The 21,326-nt window shown below is 37.3% G+C and overlaps 1 protein-coding gene across 1 annotated transcript in view; it reads right to left on the minus strand.

The window, feature by feature from the left end:
* Positions 1–9,226: 9,226 nt before the first annotated feature.
* The window catches only part of LOC307124243 (uncharacterized protein), a 110,125-nt gene continuing 98,025 nt past the window's right edge, over positions 9,227–21,326 (minus strand). The window contains exons 27-32 of the mRNA XM_079813290.1: positions 18,274–18,431; positions 16,316–16,467; positions 13,826–13,906; positions 13,622–13,729; positions 12,140–12,259; positions 9,227–12,002 (exon numbers count right to left, since the gene is read on the minus strand). Of these exons, the coding sequence (XP_079669416.1) occupies positions 11,481–12,002; positions 12,140–12,259; positions 13,622–13,729; positions 13,826–13,906; positions 16,316–16,467; positions 18,274–18,431 (1,141 nt within the window). The 3' untranslated portion in view covers positions 9,227–11,480. The remainder of the gene's footprint in view (positions 12,003–12,139; positions 12,260–13,621; positions 13,730–13,825; positions 13,907–16,315; positions 16,468–18,273; positions 18,432–21,326) is intronic.

Genomic DNA, 21,326 nt, shown 5'->3' on the forward strand with positions numbered 1-21,326 from the left:
TTGATCATTATTGAAGACACCTGATGATAACAAGCAGAATCTCTGAAGGAGAAAATCTCAAATTGTAAGCCACCGTTATGGGGATGGGTGTTTGCTTTAGTTGGGCTCTTGACCCTTATGTTATTAACTTTAGATTTTGTCTGGCTGCTGTATCTGAGTTATAACTGCCAGAAGAACAAAGATAAAAAGTGATCTGTTGGTTATATCATGACAATCATCATTTGAACTATATTTTTGATATATGTTGCGGTTTACAGCATAACTATGATTCTGCATAAATGTACAAAGTTTTAGATATAATATAAAGGATTTCTTAAAAGCTGTTTTAAAAAAAAAGCTTTTCTTCAAGCCACACACAGACGTCAAGATTCAGTCTATGCATCTCAACAATGGTGACGAGCAGAATATACAATTAGGAAAAGAAAATTACATAGACAATTCAGATCATAATTCATTCATACCGCAATGCATGATGGGAGCCATTAATGAGTTGTGATTGGTGGTAGCCACTGCAACATGCTTTATTATTGTCACCATTGTTGAGACTCACAGGCTGATTATTGATGTCTGTGTTTCTAAATAAATTAATTTTAAAGTCTTTTGATCAGAACAATGTTTATTGAATATTTTGGATTATAAGAAAAAAATGATTATCATATACTGTAAATTCTCAAAACTGCTGTTAACAAGTGAAACAAAACTTTCTCAAAATGTTTCATTTTTCTGATCATTGCATGATTATGTCAAAACATAGCCCACACTATCAGATCACACTTTTCTTTGTTAATTTGACTGTTATAAATCAATAACAGCAGACAAACAAAATCTAAAGTTAAGAATATAAAGGTCAAGAGCCCAACTAAAGCAAACACCCATCCCCATAACGGTGGCTTACAATTTAAGATTTTCTCCTTCAGTGATTCTGCTTGTTAACATCAGGTGTCTTCAATAATGATCAATCATCACTAAATTAATCACTTAATTATCTCATTAACTTCTCTAACTTCTTTCTTAATTTAACACTGGAGTTTTAGCTTTGTAGTAAATGCCGCTCCATCTGAAAGGTGCAGGTGAGGGAAGCAGGTGAAGGCGATTTACTACTAATCAATTAACCGGCTTTACTGATGAGATGCGCATAACAATCTCACGATATATATCGCCCAGCCCTAGTTTGAAACATTGTACTTTGTGTGCACATGCGTTCTGTACTCGACTATTGATTAAATGCTATTCTGCTACTGCTATTCCTCATATTAGCCTAACATATTATTGTATACCTCTATCTGTAAAATTCTGTTTATAGTAATAGCCATCTGTATATTGTATTCATAGTACATATTCACCTGTAAATTCTGTTTATAGTAATAGCCATCTGTATATTTATTCACTGTACATATTCACCTGTAAATTCAGTTCTGTTTATAGTAATAACGTCTTTCTATTTATACATATTTATACATATTCAGTACATATCCATGTCCTGCACTTACGCATCCATTGTATATCCTGCACTTGCTGCTATTGCACTTCTGGTTAGACCTAAACTGCATTTCGTTGCCTTGTACTTGTACTTGTGTAATGACAATAAAGTTGAATCTAATCTAATCTAATCTAAATGCTTAATAATTTAGTTTCACTTTATTTTTAAAATTACATCTGAGTATGTGATTACCTGACACAATTAGTGTGTTAAAATGACTTACACATTTATCGTGTTAAATTTGACACAACATGTGTTGTCCCTGAGCACACTCACTACATGTGTTAAAACTAACACAACATGTGTCATTTTTAACACATCTCTTTTTAGAGTGTACTCGTGACATCATCAGAAGAATGGCATCTACGCTAATGATAGTCTCTCTGTTTTATCCCGAGGTTTACTGCAGTCAGCCGTATCCAGTTCAGATGGTGGACCTGCGCCCAGAGAAGACCAACACAGGACCCCGAAGTGTCTGCAGAGACCGTGATTATCCTCCCCCTGAAACTGCCTCATCGACACGGCATCTCAATAAACCCGTCTCCGGCGTGTTGACTCAGATTGTTCGAATATTACAATTAAATAATACTTAAATCGATATGTCATCCTCAATAAACCCGTCTCCAGCGTGTTGCCTCCGATCATTCGAATATTGCACTTTAATAATTATTTAATCAACATCATCCTCAATAAACCCGTCTCCAGCATGTTGCCCCCGGTCCCTCAAATATTCTGATCTATTATGACCTCTGAGCTGTAAAGCTGCCAGAATAATAATAATAATACGCTGTTTGTTAATTGGCCAGAGGAGAACTGGCACCCCGACTGAGCCTGGTTTCTCCCAAGGTTTATTTTTCTCCATTAGGTCACCTAATGGGGTTTTGGTTTCCTTGCCACTGTTGCCTCTGGCTTGGCGTGCTCAGTTGGGGACATTATTATTTAGATTTATTTCGATGTTTAGTTGAAAAATTTAAACTAAATTAACCATTGCTCAGTTGGGGACATTATTATTTAGATTTATTTCGATGTTTAGTTGAAAAATTTAAACTAAATTAACCATTTAAACTATAATTACTGATCGAATTATTGATCTAACGCTCACACTGTCACTGTATGATACTTGAAATGTTTCCAGAATGGCTATACAGCTGATTAAAATTATGCTGCATTATTTTCCTGTTTAACACTGTAAAGCTGCTTTGAAACAATCTACATTGTTAAAAGCGCTATATAAATAAAGTTGACTTGACTTGACTTGACTCATATTATGGTAGCCCAGTTTGTGCTGAATACAGTGTAATTACACTTTTGCCATTAACGTGTTTATAAGCAACTGAAAAATGCACAAATGTCAGAGCATGTCAAAACTTCTAAAGGGCCCTAAAACAGCTCAGACTCCTAGGGGTTAAGTATCCAAACAGACGAAAGAACGTGCTCTTTCCTCTGTGTTCTCAAAATTACATGCTCACTTTTTAGGGCACACCTCTTATACATATTGTTGACCATCTTTTTAAGTAATTACCACAGTGTATCCTATGTGTATAGTGTACCATAACTGTGTATCAGTGCTGCACGTTATATATAATATAGTATCATAACATAGTGTATCATAACAGCCGTGTGTCTACACAGCAAAATCCCCAGTGTTAAATTAACACTACTCAGTGTACATATGTGTCCACACTACAGGGTGTTAAAAGTAACACTTAAGAAGTGTTAAAGTTAATGAGATAATTAAGTGATTAATTAAGTCATGATTGACCATTAGTGATGAGAAACACAACAACTACAATTGACTACAGCCACAGTTTTAGATGAAATCAACTGAAGATAAAAGAAGACATTAAATCTCTGAAGATCTCAGCAGAGGATTAAACAACTCCACAAACAGCATTACCAGCTTCACACATTACTAACCAGACTGACTTTATTTCTGTCAGACGACTACAGAAGCCCTTATTGAGAATTACTTTTTTGTTTATTTTGTGTTGAAACTTTTTTAATGTCACCATCATGGTGATCAGTGTTTTATTTAGTTGGGCAGTTTGATGACATTTTAATGTTAGTGTTTCTCTGGCTGCTGTAACTGAGTTTGCAATGGAAAGAAAAGCAAGAGTAAACACAATCAGATGCTGTTGACTGCTCAGTGATAAGAATATGATCATTATATAGTGATTTAAATCACTGATTAACTTTGTTTTTACTGTGATTCCAGGAAAGATCCAGATCGGTTTAATCAATAAAACTGAATAGGTTTAAAAGTAAATTGTACACTAATCACTTCTAACTCCTGCGAGAATAACTCACACACAGACATAAAGAATCAGCCTATGAATCTCAACAATGGTGACATGCTTTATGCCGCAATGCATACTGGGAGCCATGGATGAGTTTTGCATGATGCACCCAGAATGCATTGCGGCATGAAGCATGTCACCATTGTTGAGATTCATAGGCTGATTCATGATGTCTGTGTGTGAGATAAACTTGCAGGAGTTAGAAGTGCTTATTGTGTGATGTGTTATTAAACCGGAAAACAAGACTTATGTACATGTTTTAAACATTGATCAGTTTATCTGATGAAAACGCTGCTGGATCTCCTGCTGTAGAATCACAAGGCTACTATAATCAATGACTCTCAGGAGATCAGCAAATAAGGCACTATATGATGATAACAACATCATCTGTCATCAACTTGTCATCATCAATTTTCTCTTGCTGTTTTCACTGTAACAAACAGTTACAGCAGGCAGAGAGAAACTGCTGACAAGTCAAGGGTCAAGAGCCCAACTAAAGCAACACTATTCACCATAATGGTGGCGTCAAACAAAACTCTTATTTTCAATAAATCATCAACATCTAAACCTCAGTAAGAGCTTCTGTAGACATCTGACAGAAATAAAGTCAGTCTGGTTAATAATGTGTGAAGCTGGTAATGCTGTTTGTGGAGTTGTTTAATCCTCCTCTGCTGAGATCTTCAGAGATTTTATATCTTCTTTTATCTTCAGTGGATTGCATATAAAGCTGTGACTGAAGTCAGTTGTAGTTCTTGTGTTTCTCATCACTAATGGTCAATCATAACTTAATTAATCACTTAATTATCTCATTAACTTTAACACTTCTTAAGTGTTACTTTTAACACCCTGTAGTGTGGACACATATGTACACTGAGGAGTGTTAATTTAACACTGGGGATTTTGCTGTGTATTTACCATGCTACACTATGGCTGTTATAAGAATTACATGAAATCAGTATCAACAAAATCCATCTTACCATTTAACCAAATCCACTTACACTGTAATTACAATTGCCTAAATAATGTAATGAGATTTTTAGATTTATGTTCTAAGTATAATATTTTAATTATATGTGGCAGGATGGGCTATTATCCCCTCCCATTGTTTTGTAATTTGAGGTTTGGCCAATGGGCTGTGACTCTGGGTGTATAAGAGTGCCAGTTGTAGGTGTGTGTGTCACTTTCGAGGGCCGTGATGTCGTCGATGCGCCGCCGCCGCTGCTGCTTGTGTTGACATGTAGATGCGGGTCGTAAAGACCACTGAAGCTTCTGGGCCACTGGCTGTGATGTTTACTGGTGTGTGGCTGGCTGAGGAATCGAACGTGGACATTTGAGACGTCTAAAGTCCATCTGTATTCTCCACTGACAAGTCTTATCAGGATATCTGGCTCCATGCGTTGCTGGAATTCGGGATTCTAACCCCGGTGCAGTGCGTTTTTTTGCGCGTGATGAGGGCAATGGCTGCGTTCTAATCATGTGCTCTATGCTCCGTTGCTCTGCGCTTCATAGTTGCCGTTCTGTTTCCTGTACGGGACTGTTTTGTGTTTAGCACGGGCCTGAAGTGCTTCCAATGAACTGTCTACGTTATTGTTTTTAAACTGAGATTTGCTGTGTTTTTTGAGCTCTGGTTGCAGACGTGTGTATCAGTGCTATACTTTAAGTGTCCTTTTGTTTCCTTTTCTGGTTTATTTCTTTAAATCGGTTTCGACCGGTTTTGTATTTCTGAATTTGTATTTTGATTTCAATTAATTTACTGTGATTTAATTGAATATTGATTTCATTTAATGTTTACTATGGTTGGGCTACGGCCAAATTGATTTAGTTATTGTATAGTAGTTCTTTAATTTGAGTTTATTTATGTTTGGGTTCCTTTCCCAGCCAGCAGAGCCATGTGGTGTCCAAATGGGTTTGACCTGGGCTATCTAACTGGGACCCAGCCAGTTTTGCACCCAGTTTCCATGTAGGCCCCACATGGATTTGCCCAGATGAAATGAACACTGCTTAGTGTGCACACTACAGGCTGTTTAATGTAACACTTAATCAGTGTTGGAGGTAATGAGATAATTAAGTGATTGAATAATGATTTTGTATTAGTGAAGAACACCTGCTGTTAACAAGCATAATCACTGAAGGAAAGAGAAACACAAGAACTACTTCCAGCCACAGCCTTGGATGAAATCAACAGAAGATAAAATACATTACATCTCTCAAGATCTGATTAAACAACTCCACAAACAACATTAGCTTCACTTATTACTAACCAGACTGGCTTTATTTCTGTCAGACATCTACAGAAGTTGGTATTAAGAATTAAGAAGAGGCTTAGATGTTGATTACTTATATGAAAGTAATAGTTTGATTTGATGTTACCATTGTGGCGATCAGTGTGTGCTTTAGTCAGGCTCTTGACTTTTTAACATTAGTTTTCTTCTTGACAGCTGTGTCTGTTTGTTATGGCGAGAACAGCAAGAGAAAATATAATCAGATGCTGTAAGCTGATTGATGATAAGTATATAATCACCATATATTGGCTTAACTCATTTATATTATATGGGTAGTAAGTTATTAATTCTGTTTAATAGTTATGAATCTACAGCAAGAGAATAATAGAATTTAACCAGAACATCAAACGATTTATAACACACCATTAACATATTTTGAGTTTTACTCGCACACAGACATCAAGAATCAGCATATGAATCTCAACAATGGTGACATGTTTCAATGGTGCAATGCATTCTGGGAAACATGGATAAGTTTCGTATGATGCACTCAGAATGCATTGCACCATGAAGCATGTCACCATTGTTGAGATTCATATGCTGCTTCTTGATGTCTGTGTGCAAGTAAAACTCACAGGAACCGAAAATATGTAAATGGTGTGTTATAAATTGTTTGATGTTCTGATTAAATTGTATTATTCTCTTGCTGTAGAAACATAATTCTCTCATCTGCGCAGAAAAAGCCCAAATGTTGCAGCTTCAGAGCTTCTTATCGACTTCACTGCCTGACTGACTCGTCGTAAAACCAGGTCTTCGTGTGACTGGAGGCGGGAATGCATTCTTTCATGAAGGCTGTGAACAAACCAAAATTAAATAAGCTAAAATATAACAAATTGTAAACACATCCCAAAAAATATTTTAGACGTAAAATCACCTTCATCTAGGAAATCAAATAGGCATGAGAAAAGTTCACATTCTTCTGCAAGTTACATCTCGGCATCTCATGAACTTGACGAGCTTCCTTAATCCTGACAAAAACGCTCAGTTAATCATTTATAAATGTGTTCATAACCATATTTAACTGAAAATGTTAACAAATGCACTTAATATTTCATTTTAGAAAGAAAAGCAATCCAACCCACCGTCTCAGTCGAATGAAGATAAAATGGCGTTGTCGTCTGGAGAGAGAACGCAGTCATCGAAGGGCGGAGTCAAAACTATTCGGTGCGTTTTTTTGCACTTTCAGTGTAAAAATAAATTTACACTATGTAGCACCCACATAATTACACTGAATAAGATTACGCTTTAACACTGTAGATTTTTAATTTAACTCTTTGGGAATTAATGACTTTTAACACTGCAATTTTTACACTGCTGATTTTACTGTGCAGTTGATTTCATCCAAGGCTGTGGCTGGAAGTAGTTCTTGTGTTTCTCTTTCCTTCAGTGATTATGCTTGTTAACAGCAGGTGTTCTTCACTAATACAAAATCATTATTCAATCACTTAATTATCTCATTACCTCCAACACTGATTAAGTGTTACATTAAACAGCCTGTAGTGTGCACACTAAGCAGTGTTCATTTCATCTGGGCAAATCCATGTGGGGCCTACATGGAAACTGGGTGCAAAACTGGCTGGGTCCCAGTTAGACAGCCCAGGTCAAACCCATTTGGGCCCCACATGGCTCTGCTGGCTGGGTTGTTATTTGTATTTTTGATTTGTGCAAACCCGGGTAGAACCGAGTAGTTGGTTCTTGCCTGGAACTGCTTTCTATATGCTATTCTATATGCTATATGCTATATGCTAGTCTATTTCTTATATTGTCAAATTATTGTTTTGCTCATGCATATCGCTATTTTATTTTAATCTCTCTTTCTCTCTCTCTCTCGTTGTTGGCAGGACCTGGGCACCGGGGGCAGACGAGTGACCTTCTTTGGGTGGTGGCATCCTTCATTGTGCGTCATGCTCTTCACTGACACAAGTCGGTGTGTGTGTGTGTACTACATTTACATTAACATTTATGCATTTGGCAGACGCTTTTATCCAAAGCGACTTACAGTGCACTTACTACACGGACAACCCCCCTGGAGCAACATGGAGTAAAGTGCCTTGCCCAAGGACACACTGGTGGTGACCGCTGGGATCGAACCAGCAACCTTCTGCGTATCAGTTCCATGGTTTAACCCACTGGATCACCATCTCACATACTAGTGTGTGTGCACTGTGATTTGAGTGAATTTCACGATTTAAGGGTGATTATTCTATCTGAGACTGCCCCTGTCAGTAAGCCCCAGTTCCTTTGCCAGAGATAATTGAACCTTTAATGAGATGAGTGTGGCTGTCTTTTAATGCCCTTTTTGTACTGTTAATAAAATACTTTTGTACGATTACTTATGTCTCTGGCTCAAATGGTGTTTCGAACCTGTGCGCGCCTTTAGAGGGCGCACTTAATTCCTTGGGTGTAATTCCCAAGGTGGCGTAGTCGGAAAGTGATATCAACTCGAGTTTGCTGAGCATGTGTATAATTAGTGCTTCGCCCCACCCTATAACACACGCTTTGCCACATATAGAAATATGAAATGTTGGGAAAAATGTTAATATTCCAGGCCTATATGAAACTATAAAGCTGCCAGTAGTTGGCGGCTAATTCGTTCAAACCGACTGTTCAAAAACGGTGAATTATTTGAGAACGAAACATTGCTGAGATATGCAACTTTTCTGCTTTGTTTGAATCTATTTTTGTTGGAAAAATAGAGCAAAAACGGTTATATATATATATATATATATATATATATATATATATATATATATATATATATATATATATATATATATATATGTATATATATATGACAACGTTGTCTATAAAAATGGTCAAGATTGTTTATCTGTTATATAAAATGAACATCGCATTTTGCAATCGTGCTGATATACTCTGGAAAATAACACTCTTGCTCGTATGGTATTGCTTAACTCATAATTTCCAGTTTAATTACTTTCAAAAGAATATTTATGTTTTGTTCGTTATTAGCCTATTTTTAATGAAAATACAACAACAATAAAATAGTACAATAAAAAAACCTTGCGTATATTAAACTTTTGTTAAAAAAAACGGATAAGACGGACAACATAAACTCGAATTATAACAAATAGATAAAAGATATTTGGAAATTCCCCTTTAAAACGGGGAACCCTCAGTTTGTGGTTTGTGTTTTTTTCTTTATTAACAAAAGGGTAACACTTTACAATAAGGTTGTATTAGTTGAATCTTTAATTAATCTTAAAAGTTAATTAAAATATGAGAGATTTATTAATCGCAAGACATCTATGAAGCAGAGAAACCCATACACAAAATAAAGTAAAGATCACCACATTTATTACAGAAGATAAAATATAATAAACCATTGCTCCACCATTGCTTTAAACACAATACAGGTTTTTTTTCTGTTTCTGACAACAAACTGATAAACTGTTTTTTTTTCATGAATAACTTCCAAATAATTTTGCAGAAATAACAAGGAAAAAGTAGCCGAACTCCTACATCTTGAAAAAAGGTCAAAGATTAGATCTAGAAAGACTCTCTCATAATACATATATAAACCCTTAAAATGTGTAAACCCCTAAAATATTTATCAAGACCATAACCATATCTCTACTCCACACACACACACACACACACACACACACACACACACACACACAAAGGAGTGACATAATATTAAATGATCCATCATTTACCTAGATTTGTCAATAACCAAACAAGTCGATAGTTAAATCACGAATTAGTGCCCATCCAACACCACATTGTGTGAATAATAATAGAAGGCAAATTTAAATCTGCTATTATACTCAGATATTCTATTTTATTTGTGAAGAACTAAAACATCCCATTACCAGCACTTTAAAGAGCACCTATCATGGAATTTTGAAATTTACCTTTCATGTAGTGTGTAACATAGATCTAAGTGAACAAAAACATCCTGCAAAGTTTTGAAATATGACAGTGCACCGTATATATAGTTATTTTCTTTCAAAAGTAAGAGTCGACTCAGAGTCATTTTTAAGAATCGTTAGAAGACCGAAGCTTTTTCTCTGACTAGATGACGTCAACTTGTCAAGTTATTTGAATACGATACGCCCACTTATTGCGCTCCAAGACGCCAGTGAAAACTAGAAAACATCATGGCGACGAGACGCTGTGTTTTGAAGTGCCACTCAAAAGCAAACTTCTTTCATCTGCCCAAGGATGAGCATTTGAAGACTAAGTGGCTTGAAGACAAACCATACATCGTCGCGATTGAGTGTTTATTGGTCGTCAAATGTATGTTTCGCGATCTCAGGAAGCTTTTATTATGGACTTCTATTATGGCACATGGTTCTTCTTCGTCTGTCTGTACCATATATGGACTACATGTGCACAGAGCGCCCTCCGGCTGCCAGGATGAATTGAAAACAACACATAAGAGACTCAATCGCTCATGATTAGGCTATAACTGCCCATTTTGAGGAAGTATTGAATAAAAAATACTCCTCTGTTTAGAAATTTGACACAGACATATGAGAATCTATCAATATGTCTCCTCATCTGCACACTTTTGAACTAAAAGCCCTGAGGGATGTTGATTTGTCGCGAGTCTTCGTGAGGAGAATAGAGGAGTTTTTTTATGAATGAGATCAGCTGAGGCTCATATTACAATCAAACAGTACCGACGCGGTTTTCATATTCATAACTCCTGACACATATTAACAAATTACTGTCACTATAAGACTTTGATGGGCGTTCCGTTTCCGAAAATATCTGCACAGACTATACCAATCACAACTGACTGGGTCATCGGACCAATCACCGCAGATTAGCGTCACGTAAAGGCGGGGTTTTGAAAAGTGAATCACTAAAGGAATCATTTGAGAATCGCTGTCAAAACAGGTAAAAATAAATGCATATTATAAGAAAACTAAAGTCTTTTTTGTCATTGCATGCATGCAAAACTGTTGTTGGGGACTTCTAAAACAATATTTGGAACATTTTAAATGCCATGATAGGTGCTCTTTAAGTCTATCTGAGGTCAAATCCTGTTCAAATGTCTCCCTCCACAGTTGTATAACTCTGTTACTGTGATTTAGATACTTTAATGATCCACATATCTGTCATAAGGTTTATTTAGAAAATAAGATCATATGGACAAATGTGTGGTTTCAGTAGCAATCATATGAAGGATAAAAGCATCTGCTAAATAAATAAAATCACAACAACTGCATGATATGCTAATTAATCAAATTATTCCCATACTATTAATATTGGCAGAGAAAAGCCTGCAAAAAAAAAACTAAAATCCATTACATGATTGTGACAGCAGAGTAAATCACTGATTAGACTATTTTTGTTTTGAAATCATAATTAAACATGAATGCTTTAATTTGACAGTCCTACTTTAAAGGTGAATAAGGGCAACATTTGGTTGGATTTAGAGGTCAGATTTTACTCTGTTGTATGTTTAAGAGACAGAGCAGGACGGTTGGACTTGGTGTCACTCCAATCTGCAGGACTGGAATACGCTCTCTTCTGCTGCAGAAGGTACTCTGATTTAGTGTAGTTACGACCCTCATAGAGAGCCCAGGCGCCTCTGATCACCTTACAGGAGCGAACCTCTGTTATACCACAGTGGTCCAAAGAAAGACAGTCATCTGTGGCTTCATACATTCGGCCTTCAAATTTTTCTTTTTCGTAGAGCTGGATCTTAAACAACTGTACACATTTAAGAGACAGAGCAGGAGCAGTAGGGTACATGGAGCCCCAGTCTGCAGGACTGCGGTACTCTCCCTCATCCAGTTGGTACCGTTTCTCAGTGTAGTTACGACCCTCATAGAGAGCCCAGACACCTCTGATCACCTTACAGGAGCGAACCTCTGTTATACCACAGTGGTTTAAAGAAGCACAGTCCTCTTTGATAAAGCGCTCCTTGCCTCCAAACTCTTCCTGATCATAGACCAGAATTTCACACTAGTAGAAAAGAAACATTTTGTTTTATATTAAAGAAAATAGAGCCAAACACTTGGATAGTAAACAATGTCATTGTACAGTGGTTTGTGTGTGTGTGTGTCAGTTCTGCAGAGATGACAAGCAAATAATACACTCACCTTGCCAAGGCACCACCATTTGAAGCACTCTTTAGCATTCTTCTCCTCCTCATCAGAGATCTTTGTGTAGTAAACCCTGCCAACATATTCAGTAAACACCTCTGGCAGCAGACTGGAAACCTGCCGATACAAGTGAAATCAAACACATGTTGATCAGTAACTATAGCTAGGAAGACTGCTTTGACTTGCACCAACTTTAGGGAATTAAAATATTTGTCCATATATTTATGATCAATGTATTATGCTGTAAATATACTGAAAAATATATTAAATAATATATTGCGTTAGTATACTGTGTTATATACGAGCGGCACCTCCCGCAGTTTCTCTTGAAGCCGATACTGAAGTGACTTAAACTGCAGTTGACGGACTGGCCACTAGAGACAGACTCCAGAAGAGCAGAATCTCAATGAGCTCGTGTTCTTCTGCTGTAAAGTTGGGCATTTTAACATATGTTTACAGTCTGGGACAAACTGTGCTTTTGGTCTATACGGCTAATGTTGCCCTTCATGACAACTGTGCTCATTCGTCTACATTATATAAAGCCTTAAAGTTCTGCATAATTAAGGGCGTGGCCACTTTGAGTGACAGGTGGATTGCCGTTTGTCTGCGGTCTGTAAGTCATTACATCACCCCAGCTCCGCCCACATCCCACCTCTTTGCCCATTTTCTATTATCCGGGAGTGACACACGATGACAAGATTGCAACGGCCATCTCGACCCTAATTTACGCTTCAAAACTGCTCTTCAGAATCCTATGGGTGACGTCACGGACACTATGGCCATATTTTTTACAGTCTATGGTTATATATGAAATATATATGGAATAATGAATTGCTACTTTTCATTTATTGAAAAAACTATTTACAATATATTTACACTGTAAAATGTAATTAGCTGAGTATACTTAGAAAAAATGAAGAAAACAATTGCCTTAAATTTATCAAGGATATTTTCTAAGTTTCTAATATAAAAACATACAAAAGAGTGCTTTGATGATAAGAATAGATTGTGGATTTATTTGTATTTATAAAACAAACTTAACTGGATAAATAAAATACAAAAAACTAAGTTAATAGAAATGACTACAATATGCTAATTGCCTGTTATAACTGGGGCCCAGGTCAGGAAGCAGACAAACTGGCTAAACCGATTGTCTGCTAGCTGTCTCACATCACTGAAGTCAGATAAATCCCAGCACATTCACTGCAAAAAGAGCTGTGTTAAAATGTAACTCTGGATGAACGGCAGTGGGTGTTTTGGCAGCCAATCACATCATCCCTCTTTTTCAATGTCAATTTCAATGTTTCAAAGACATGGAAAAAGAGGGATGATGTGATTGGATAGGTCGTGGGTGTTTTGGCAGCCAGAGTAACATTTTAACACACATTGAGTTTTATATCTACACAACGTGTCAAAATACCATCAACACACTCAGTGTGTTGCTTTTTAACACATCTCTTTTTTGCAGTGTACGAGTACCTCATATTTCTTGATTTTGAAGGCTTTGGAGGGGTTCCCCTTCCTGTAGAAATAGACATTGTCGATGGGGTTTTTACCCTTGCTGAAAGTACAATCCAGCTGAATCACCTGTGTGAGAGGAAATTTACAATATTACAGCCACTTAAATGAGTTGAAATCAAATGTATAGGTCCAAGTGGAAAATAAGTGTTGAACATAACATACATCAATGATGAAATCATTCTTATCCAAGATCACAGTTGGGTGAAGATTGTTCCATTGGTCCACTGTTTCTTTCCACTTGTCCTATAGTAATAAGGATTAAAGTCAAACAAATGAGAATTTGAGATTTGCCCTCAAGAGTGCACGTGTTATGATCTGCACATGCCACTCAACAATAAAGGAATTGGATTGTTTAGCCATTATATTTTAAATATTTCTTTACGTATACCATTGTCAAAAAAAATAATAAATAAGTTTGAGAAAAAAATTGACTTGAATTGAACAAATACATTTCTAATGGCATACTGACCTGCTCCCTATAATTATATTCATGCACAGTAAAATCCCCAGAGTTAAATTAACACTGCTCAGAGAACATTTGGTCCCACTCTACAGAGTGTTAAAGTAACACTGAATCAGTGTTAAAGTTAATGAGATAATTAAGAGATTAATTAAGGGATAATTGACCATTAGTGGTGAACACCTGATGATAATGAGTAGAATCACTGAAGGAAAGAGAAAAAGAAAAACACAAGAACTACGGCTGACTATAAAAAAGACATTCAATCTCTGAAGATCTCAGCAGAGGAGGATTAAACAACTCCACAAACAGCATTACCAGCTTCACACATTACTAACCAGACTGACTTTATTTCTGTCAGACGTCTCTTATTGAGAATTAACAGATTTTTTGTTTGATTCTGTTGTGAAAATTGTTAGTTTTTAATGTGACCATCATGGTGATCAGTGTTTTCTTTAGTTGGGCAGTTTGATGACGTTTTAACGTTAGTGTTTCTCTGGCTGCTGTAACTGAGTTTGTTATGGCAAGAAAAGCAAGAGTAAACACAATCAGATGCTGTCGGCTGCTCGATGTCGAGAATGATCATTGTATAATGATTTAATTCATTGATTTTACGACTGAGTATGAGCAATATCCTATTAACTTTTTTTATTGTGATTTTAGAGAAGATCCAACACTGTTTTACTCAGAAATGCTGAATAAGATTTGAAATCGATTGTACACTAATCACTTCTACCTCCTGCGAGATGAACTCACACACAGACATCAAGAATCTGCCTATGAATCTCAACAATGGTGACATGCTTCATGCCACAATGCATTCTGGGAGCCATAGATGAGTTTTGCGTGATGCACCCAGAATGCATTGTGGCATGTCACCATTGTTAAGATTCATAGGCTGATTCTTGATGTCTATGTGTGAGTAAGACTCGCAGGAGTTAGAAGTGCTTATTGTGTGATGTGTTAGTAAACCGCAGTACAAATCTTATGTAAAAATGTTTTGATAATTGTTTAGTTTCTCTGATGATAACATTGCTGGATCTTCTGCGAATTTCTTACGACGAATCACAAGTCTCCTATAATCAATGACTTTCAGGGGATCAGCAAATAAGGCACTATATGATGATAACAACTGTATCATAAACAACAAGCGTTAAGATTTTCTTGCCATTTTCACCGTAACGAACAGTTACAGCAGCCAGAGAAAATCTTATGTTAGCAAGTCAAGGGTCAAGAGCCCAATTAAAGCAAACACTAATCACAATAATGGTAACTTCAAACAACTTTAATTTTCAATAAAACATCAACATCTAAACCTCAATAAGAGCTTCTGTAGTCGTCTGATAGAAATAAAGTCTGTCTGGTTAGTAATGTGTGAAGCTGGTAATGCTGTTTGTGGAGTTGTTTAATCCTCCTCTGCTGAGATCTTCAGAGATTGAATGTCTTTTTAATAGTCAGTCGTAGTTCTTGTGTTTTTCTTTTTCTCTTTCCTTCAGTGATTCTACTCATTATCATCAGGTGTTCACCACTAATGGTCAATTATCCCTTAATTAATCTCTTAATTATCTCATTAACTTTAACACTGATTCAGTGTTACTTTAACACTCTGTAGAGTGGGACCAAATGTTCTCTGAGCAGTGTTAATTTAACTCTGGGGATTTTACTGTGTGAGTGAATAATTAACAACACTAATAAAAAATCATTTTAAAATCCAATAAAGTGATGAAAAAATAATACCAGCAGTTAAATACATTTTCATTTTTATTAAACTGTACAGTGTCAAATGTGCATGCTTTACATGCTGAAAAAAACAGAGGCGACTAACAAAACCAGCAGTTGGAGATGCTGCACTAAGGCCTGGCAGAATATCAAGAGAGGATATACAAAATACTTTTAGGGAAAAAAATAGATATGAGATTCATAGCTCAAATAAACTAGGGAAGTCTGAGTTATGAAAGAACAACTTTGAACATCATATTTCACTGTCAAATGATTTATAATCATTGACCGATGCCTGGACCTCCTCTCTAATGTCATAATTTGAGAGTAACCCTAAACAAATGTCCAATACAAACAGTAGGTTTTTGTAAATTGTTTTGCTAAGATAGAATTTGTCAAGCTAATAAATGTAGCTCAATAATGGGTCTAATATCTGTTAATGAGTTGTGCAATTTTCTTCAGCTTTCTTTTACCTCAAAGATCTTTTTCTTGTTGAATTCAGTTTGTGTTATTCTGGTCTCTCCCACACACTTTGGCAGGCGTCTCCTCACAACATCCTCAAGTTTCCTTCTGGCATCTTTCAGCTCGACATTAGTGGAGTACAAGATCTCCTCAAAGATGTGATCTGATGGATGGAGAATATTTTCGACTTTATTTTTGTCTCTCTACAATGAACATATTCTGTTCAAACAAAAAACAACTAAACAGAAATCATAATAAATATAATTTTGTTCGAAGATGCCCTGAACAAACTTAATTTACCTCCTTTGAACCCTACACAGTAAAATCCCCAGAGTTAAATTAACACTGCTCAGAGAACATTTGGTCCCACTCTACAGAGTGTTAAAGTAACACTGAATCAGTGTTAAAGTTAATGAGATAATTGAGAGATTAATTAAGTGATGATTGGCCATTAGTGATGAAAACCTGATGATAATGAGTAGAATCACTGAAGGAAAGAGAAAAAGAAAAACACAAGAACTACGACTGACTATAAAAAAGACATTAAATCTCTGAAGATCTCAGCAGAGGAGGATTAAACAACTCCACAAACAGCATTACCAGCTTCACACATTACTAACCAGACTGAGTTTATTTCTGTCAGACGTCTCTTATTGAGAATTAACAAATGTTTTGTTTGATTTTGTTGTGAAAATTGTTAGTTTTTAATGTGACCATCATGGTGATCAGTGTTTTCTTTAGTTGGGCAGTTTGATGACTTTTTAACATTAGTGTTTCTCTGGCTGCTGTAACTGAGTTTGCTATAGCAAGAAAAACAAGAGTAAACACAATCAGATGCTGTCGGCTGCTCGATGATGAGAATATGATCATTGTATAATGATTTAATTCATTGATTTTATGACTGAGTATGAGCAATATACTATTCACTTTTTTTATTGTGATTTTAGAAAAGATCCAACACTGTTTTAATCAGAAAAGCTGAATAAGTTTTGCAACCGATTGTACACTAATCGTTTCTAACTCCTGCGAGATGAACTCACACACAGACATCAAGAATCTGCCTATGAATCTCAACAATGGTGACATGCTTCATGCCACAATGCATTCTGGGAGCCATAGATGAGTTTTGCGTGATGCACCCAGAATGCATTGTGGCATGAAGCATGTCACCATTGTTGAGATTCATAGGCAGATTCTTGATCTCTGTGTGTGAGTAAAACTCGCAGGAGTTAGAAGTGCTTATTGCGTGATGTGTTATTAAACCGCAGTACAAATTTTACGTAAAATTTTTTTGATAATTGTTTAGTTTCTCTGATGATAACATTGCTGGATCTTCTGCCCTAGAATCACAAGGCTCCTATAATCAATGACTCTCAGGAGATCAGCAAATAAGGCACTATATGATGATAACAACTGTATCATAAACAACAAGCGTCAAGATTTTCTTGCCATTTTCACCGTAACTAACAGTTACAGCAGCCAGAGAAAAACTTATGTTGGCAAGTCAAGGGTCAAGAGCCCAATTAAAGCAAACACTAATCACAATAATGGTAACTTCAAACAACTTTAATTTTCAATAAAACATCAACATCTAAACCTCAATAAGAGCTTCTGTAGTCATCTGATAGAAATAAAGTCTGTCTGGTTAGTAATGTGTGAAGCTGGTAATGCTGTTTGTGGAGTTGTTTAATCCTCCTCTGCTGAGATCTTCAGATATTTAATGTCTTTTTAATAGTCAGTCGTAGTTCTTGTGTTTTTCTTTTTCTCTTTCCTTCAGTGATTCTACTCATTATCATCAGGTGTTCACCACTAATGGTCAATTATCACTTAATTAATCTCTTAATTATCTCATTAACTTTAACACTGATTCAGTGTTACTTTAACACTCTGTAGAGTGGGACCAAATGTTCTCTGAGCAGTGTTAATTTAACTCTGGGGATTTTACTGTGTACTCATGTTTTCAACTGACCTGACAGTTTGGACAATTTTGCAACCCTTTCCTCGTCACTTTTACGCTTTCGTGAGCCACTTGAGGTACTTTGCTGGCCATCACCTTGTGAAGGGGCTTCAGTAAACGGTGAGATCTTGGTGAGCGTGCCTTCAGCTGCAGTGAGGGCTTCTCTGATTCTAATGAACAAACCAAATTTATGAAGTATTTTACGAAGCAAGTAATTTACAGTCAGGGTATGTGCTTATGCAAAACAAAGGAGTAGCTTGATTAATAGCGTGAATGAGTGTGTAATCATGGGAGTTGTCACCTTCACCTATGCAGCCAGTGGAAAGCATTCTGAAGTCAGAAATTAGTTCATGGATGAGCGAATGTATTAAAGTTTACATTCAAAGTTAAGGCCAATTTATACTTCTGCGTCGAGTGCACGCAGAGGGTACGGCGTACCCTACGCATAGACGCGTTGGATACGCCGTACCCTACGCCGTAGCCTGACGCGCACCTCTCAAAAAATGTAACAACGCGTCAATTCCACGCGGACCGCAAGCGCTGTGATTGGTCTGCCAGAACCCTTCCCTCAGGTCAATAAATAAATAAAAAATCTGCGATAGGAGTGTGTGTGTGTGTGTCCAGAAATTAGATGATAGTTCCTTACGTCTGCTACAACACAATATTTTGCAGTCCAGCGATTCTTTATGGTAATAAATAAATACATAGATCCGCTGAGTACAGTTTATTTATTTTCTCATTAAAACCAAAGATGTTAATCAGTAATTGTATATCAAGAACAGGGACACATTAGGGTATATTTCGTGAATGAAGTCTCCGCAACAGCAATCGATTGCTCGAGCCACCGCTGCTGAAAACAGCGGCCACGAGCTCCGCATGATTTCACAAACACATTCCAGCGCCAGATCGCCTTATTTAACTTTACTAATCAACTAGAGATGTTTAATTTGTATTAGATACAACAACTCAAGCTGCAAGAAAAGCTGCTCTCTCACTGCTGCTGATATTCCGACATGAATGTACAGATTCTACACAACAAGCTGCTTCTTCTTCGGCTGTTCTCTTGATTACACCAACATGCCCGAGGACACTGCCTACTAGCGTCTGCATGTGAAATTGCACATTGACGCAGACAACAGCGCAGAAGTATAAATGCTCACGACGGCGTCGGCTACGCGCGTAGCCTACGGCGTACTCTCGACGCAGAAGTATAAATGGGCCTTTAACCTCACTGTGGTAAGAAACAGGGGGACAAGGGCAGGTAAAGAGAGCGCTGGAGTGATTGCTAAGAGACACCTGCACAACACACCATCCTCAAATCACATTGATAGCAGTGGAGCTTTTATTATGCTTATACACTGCAGTCGGCTGCTTCAGCTCATTCCGGTCATGCGTATGTGGAGTAGATAATATTAATATAAGCTGGATGATTTGTGTTGCTAAATGGCATGCAATTAATTTAAAATATTTTGTATGGTAGAGAAAATGCAGTATTACTACAACCCCAAATCAGAAAAAGTTGTGACAGTATTGAAAACACAAATTAAAAAAAAAGAAGTGATTTCTAAATTTACTTTGACTTGTATTTCATTGCAGACAATATGAACACAAAATATTTCATGTTTTGTCTGGTCAACTTCATGTCATTTGTAAATATGCATCCTTTCCTGTCATTCAGACCTGCAACACGTTTAAAAAAATAGTTGGGACAGTAAAGCATTTAGCACTTTGTAATGTTGCCATTCCTTTTCACAACACTTAAAAGACGTTTAGGGACTGAAGACACCAAGTGATGAAGTGTTTCAGGTGTAATTTTGTCCCTTTCTTCCTGCAAACAAGTCTTAAGGTGGGCAACAGTACGGGGTCTTCGTTGTCGCATTTTGCGCTTCAAAATGCTCCACACATTCTCTATTGGGGACAGGTCGGGACTGCAGGCAGGCCAGTCAAGTACCCGTACCCTCTTCCTCCGCAGCCAGGACTTTGTAATGTGTGCAGAATGTGGTTTTGCATTGTCTTGTTGAAATATGCATGGACGTCCCTGGAAAAGATGTCTTCTTGAAGGCAGCATATTATGCTCCAAAATCTCTATGTACTTTTCAGCATTAATGGTGCCTTCACAGAAGTGCAAGTTACCTTTGCCAAGGGCACTGACACAACCCCATACCATGACAGACCCTGGCTTTTGGACTTGTTGCTGGTAACAGTCTGGATGATCCTTTTCTTCTTTGGTCCGGAGCACACGGCGTCCATTCTTCCCAAAAAATACCTAAAATACTGATTCATCTGACCACAGTACACGTTTCCACTGTGTGATGGTCCATCCCAGATGCCTCCGAGCCCAGAGAAGTCGACGGCGCTTCTGGACACTGTTAACATAGAACTGTACTGTGCCAAAAGGAAGCCCTAACTGGCATTTGTGGATGTAACTGCGTATTGTGGTACTTGACAAAGGTTTGCCAAAGTAGTCCTGAGCCCATGTGGTGATATCGCTTATAGATGAATGACGATTCTTGATGCAGTGCCGCCTGAGGGATCGGAGATCACGGTTGTTCAGCTTAGGCTTGCGCCCTTGTCCTTTACGCACTGAAATTCCTCCAGATTTCTTGAATCTTTTAATTATGTTATGCACTGTTGAATGTGAAATATCCAAATCTCTTCCTATCTTTCTTTGAGGAACATTGTTTTTAAACATTTCAATAATTTTCTCTCGTATTTGTTGGCAAACTGGCGATCCTCTGCCCATCTTTGCTCCTAAAGGATTAGACCTTTCATGGATGCTGCTTTTGTACCAAATCATAATTACAATCACCTGTTGACATCACCTCCCACATAGCAACATTGTGTCGGCCCAGATCTGGCCCAAATCTGGCACTTGTGGCATACTGATCTGGCCCACATGCTGCGTGGAATGACGGCCCTTGAGTGGACCACTCCTGTTTGCCAGATCTGGGCCACAAGCAAGCCAGAGCAATGCCACATGTCAGCCAAGAGCAAAGAAATAAACCAGAACTGGACCTTATCTGAGCCATAAAATTTGTGTATAATAAATATGGAGTCAGCTCAGC

This window comes from Gobio gobio (genome assembly GCF_949357685.1).
Source record: "Gobio gobio genome assembly, chromosome: 3".
NCBI classification, from domain to species: domain Eukaryota; kingdom Metazoa; phylum Chordata; class Actinopteri; order Cypriniformes; family Gobionidae; genus Gobio; species Gobio gobio.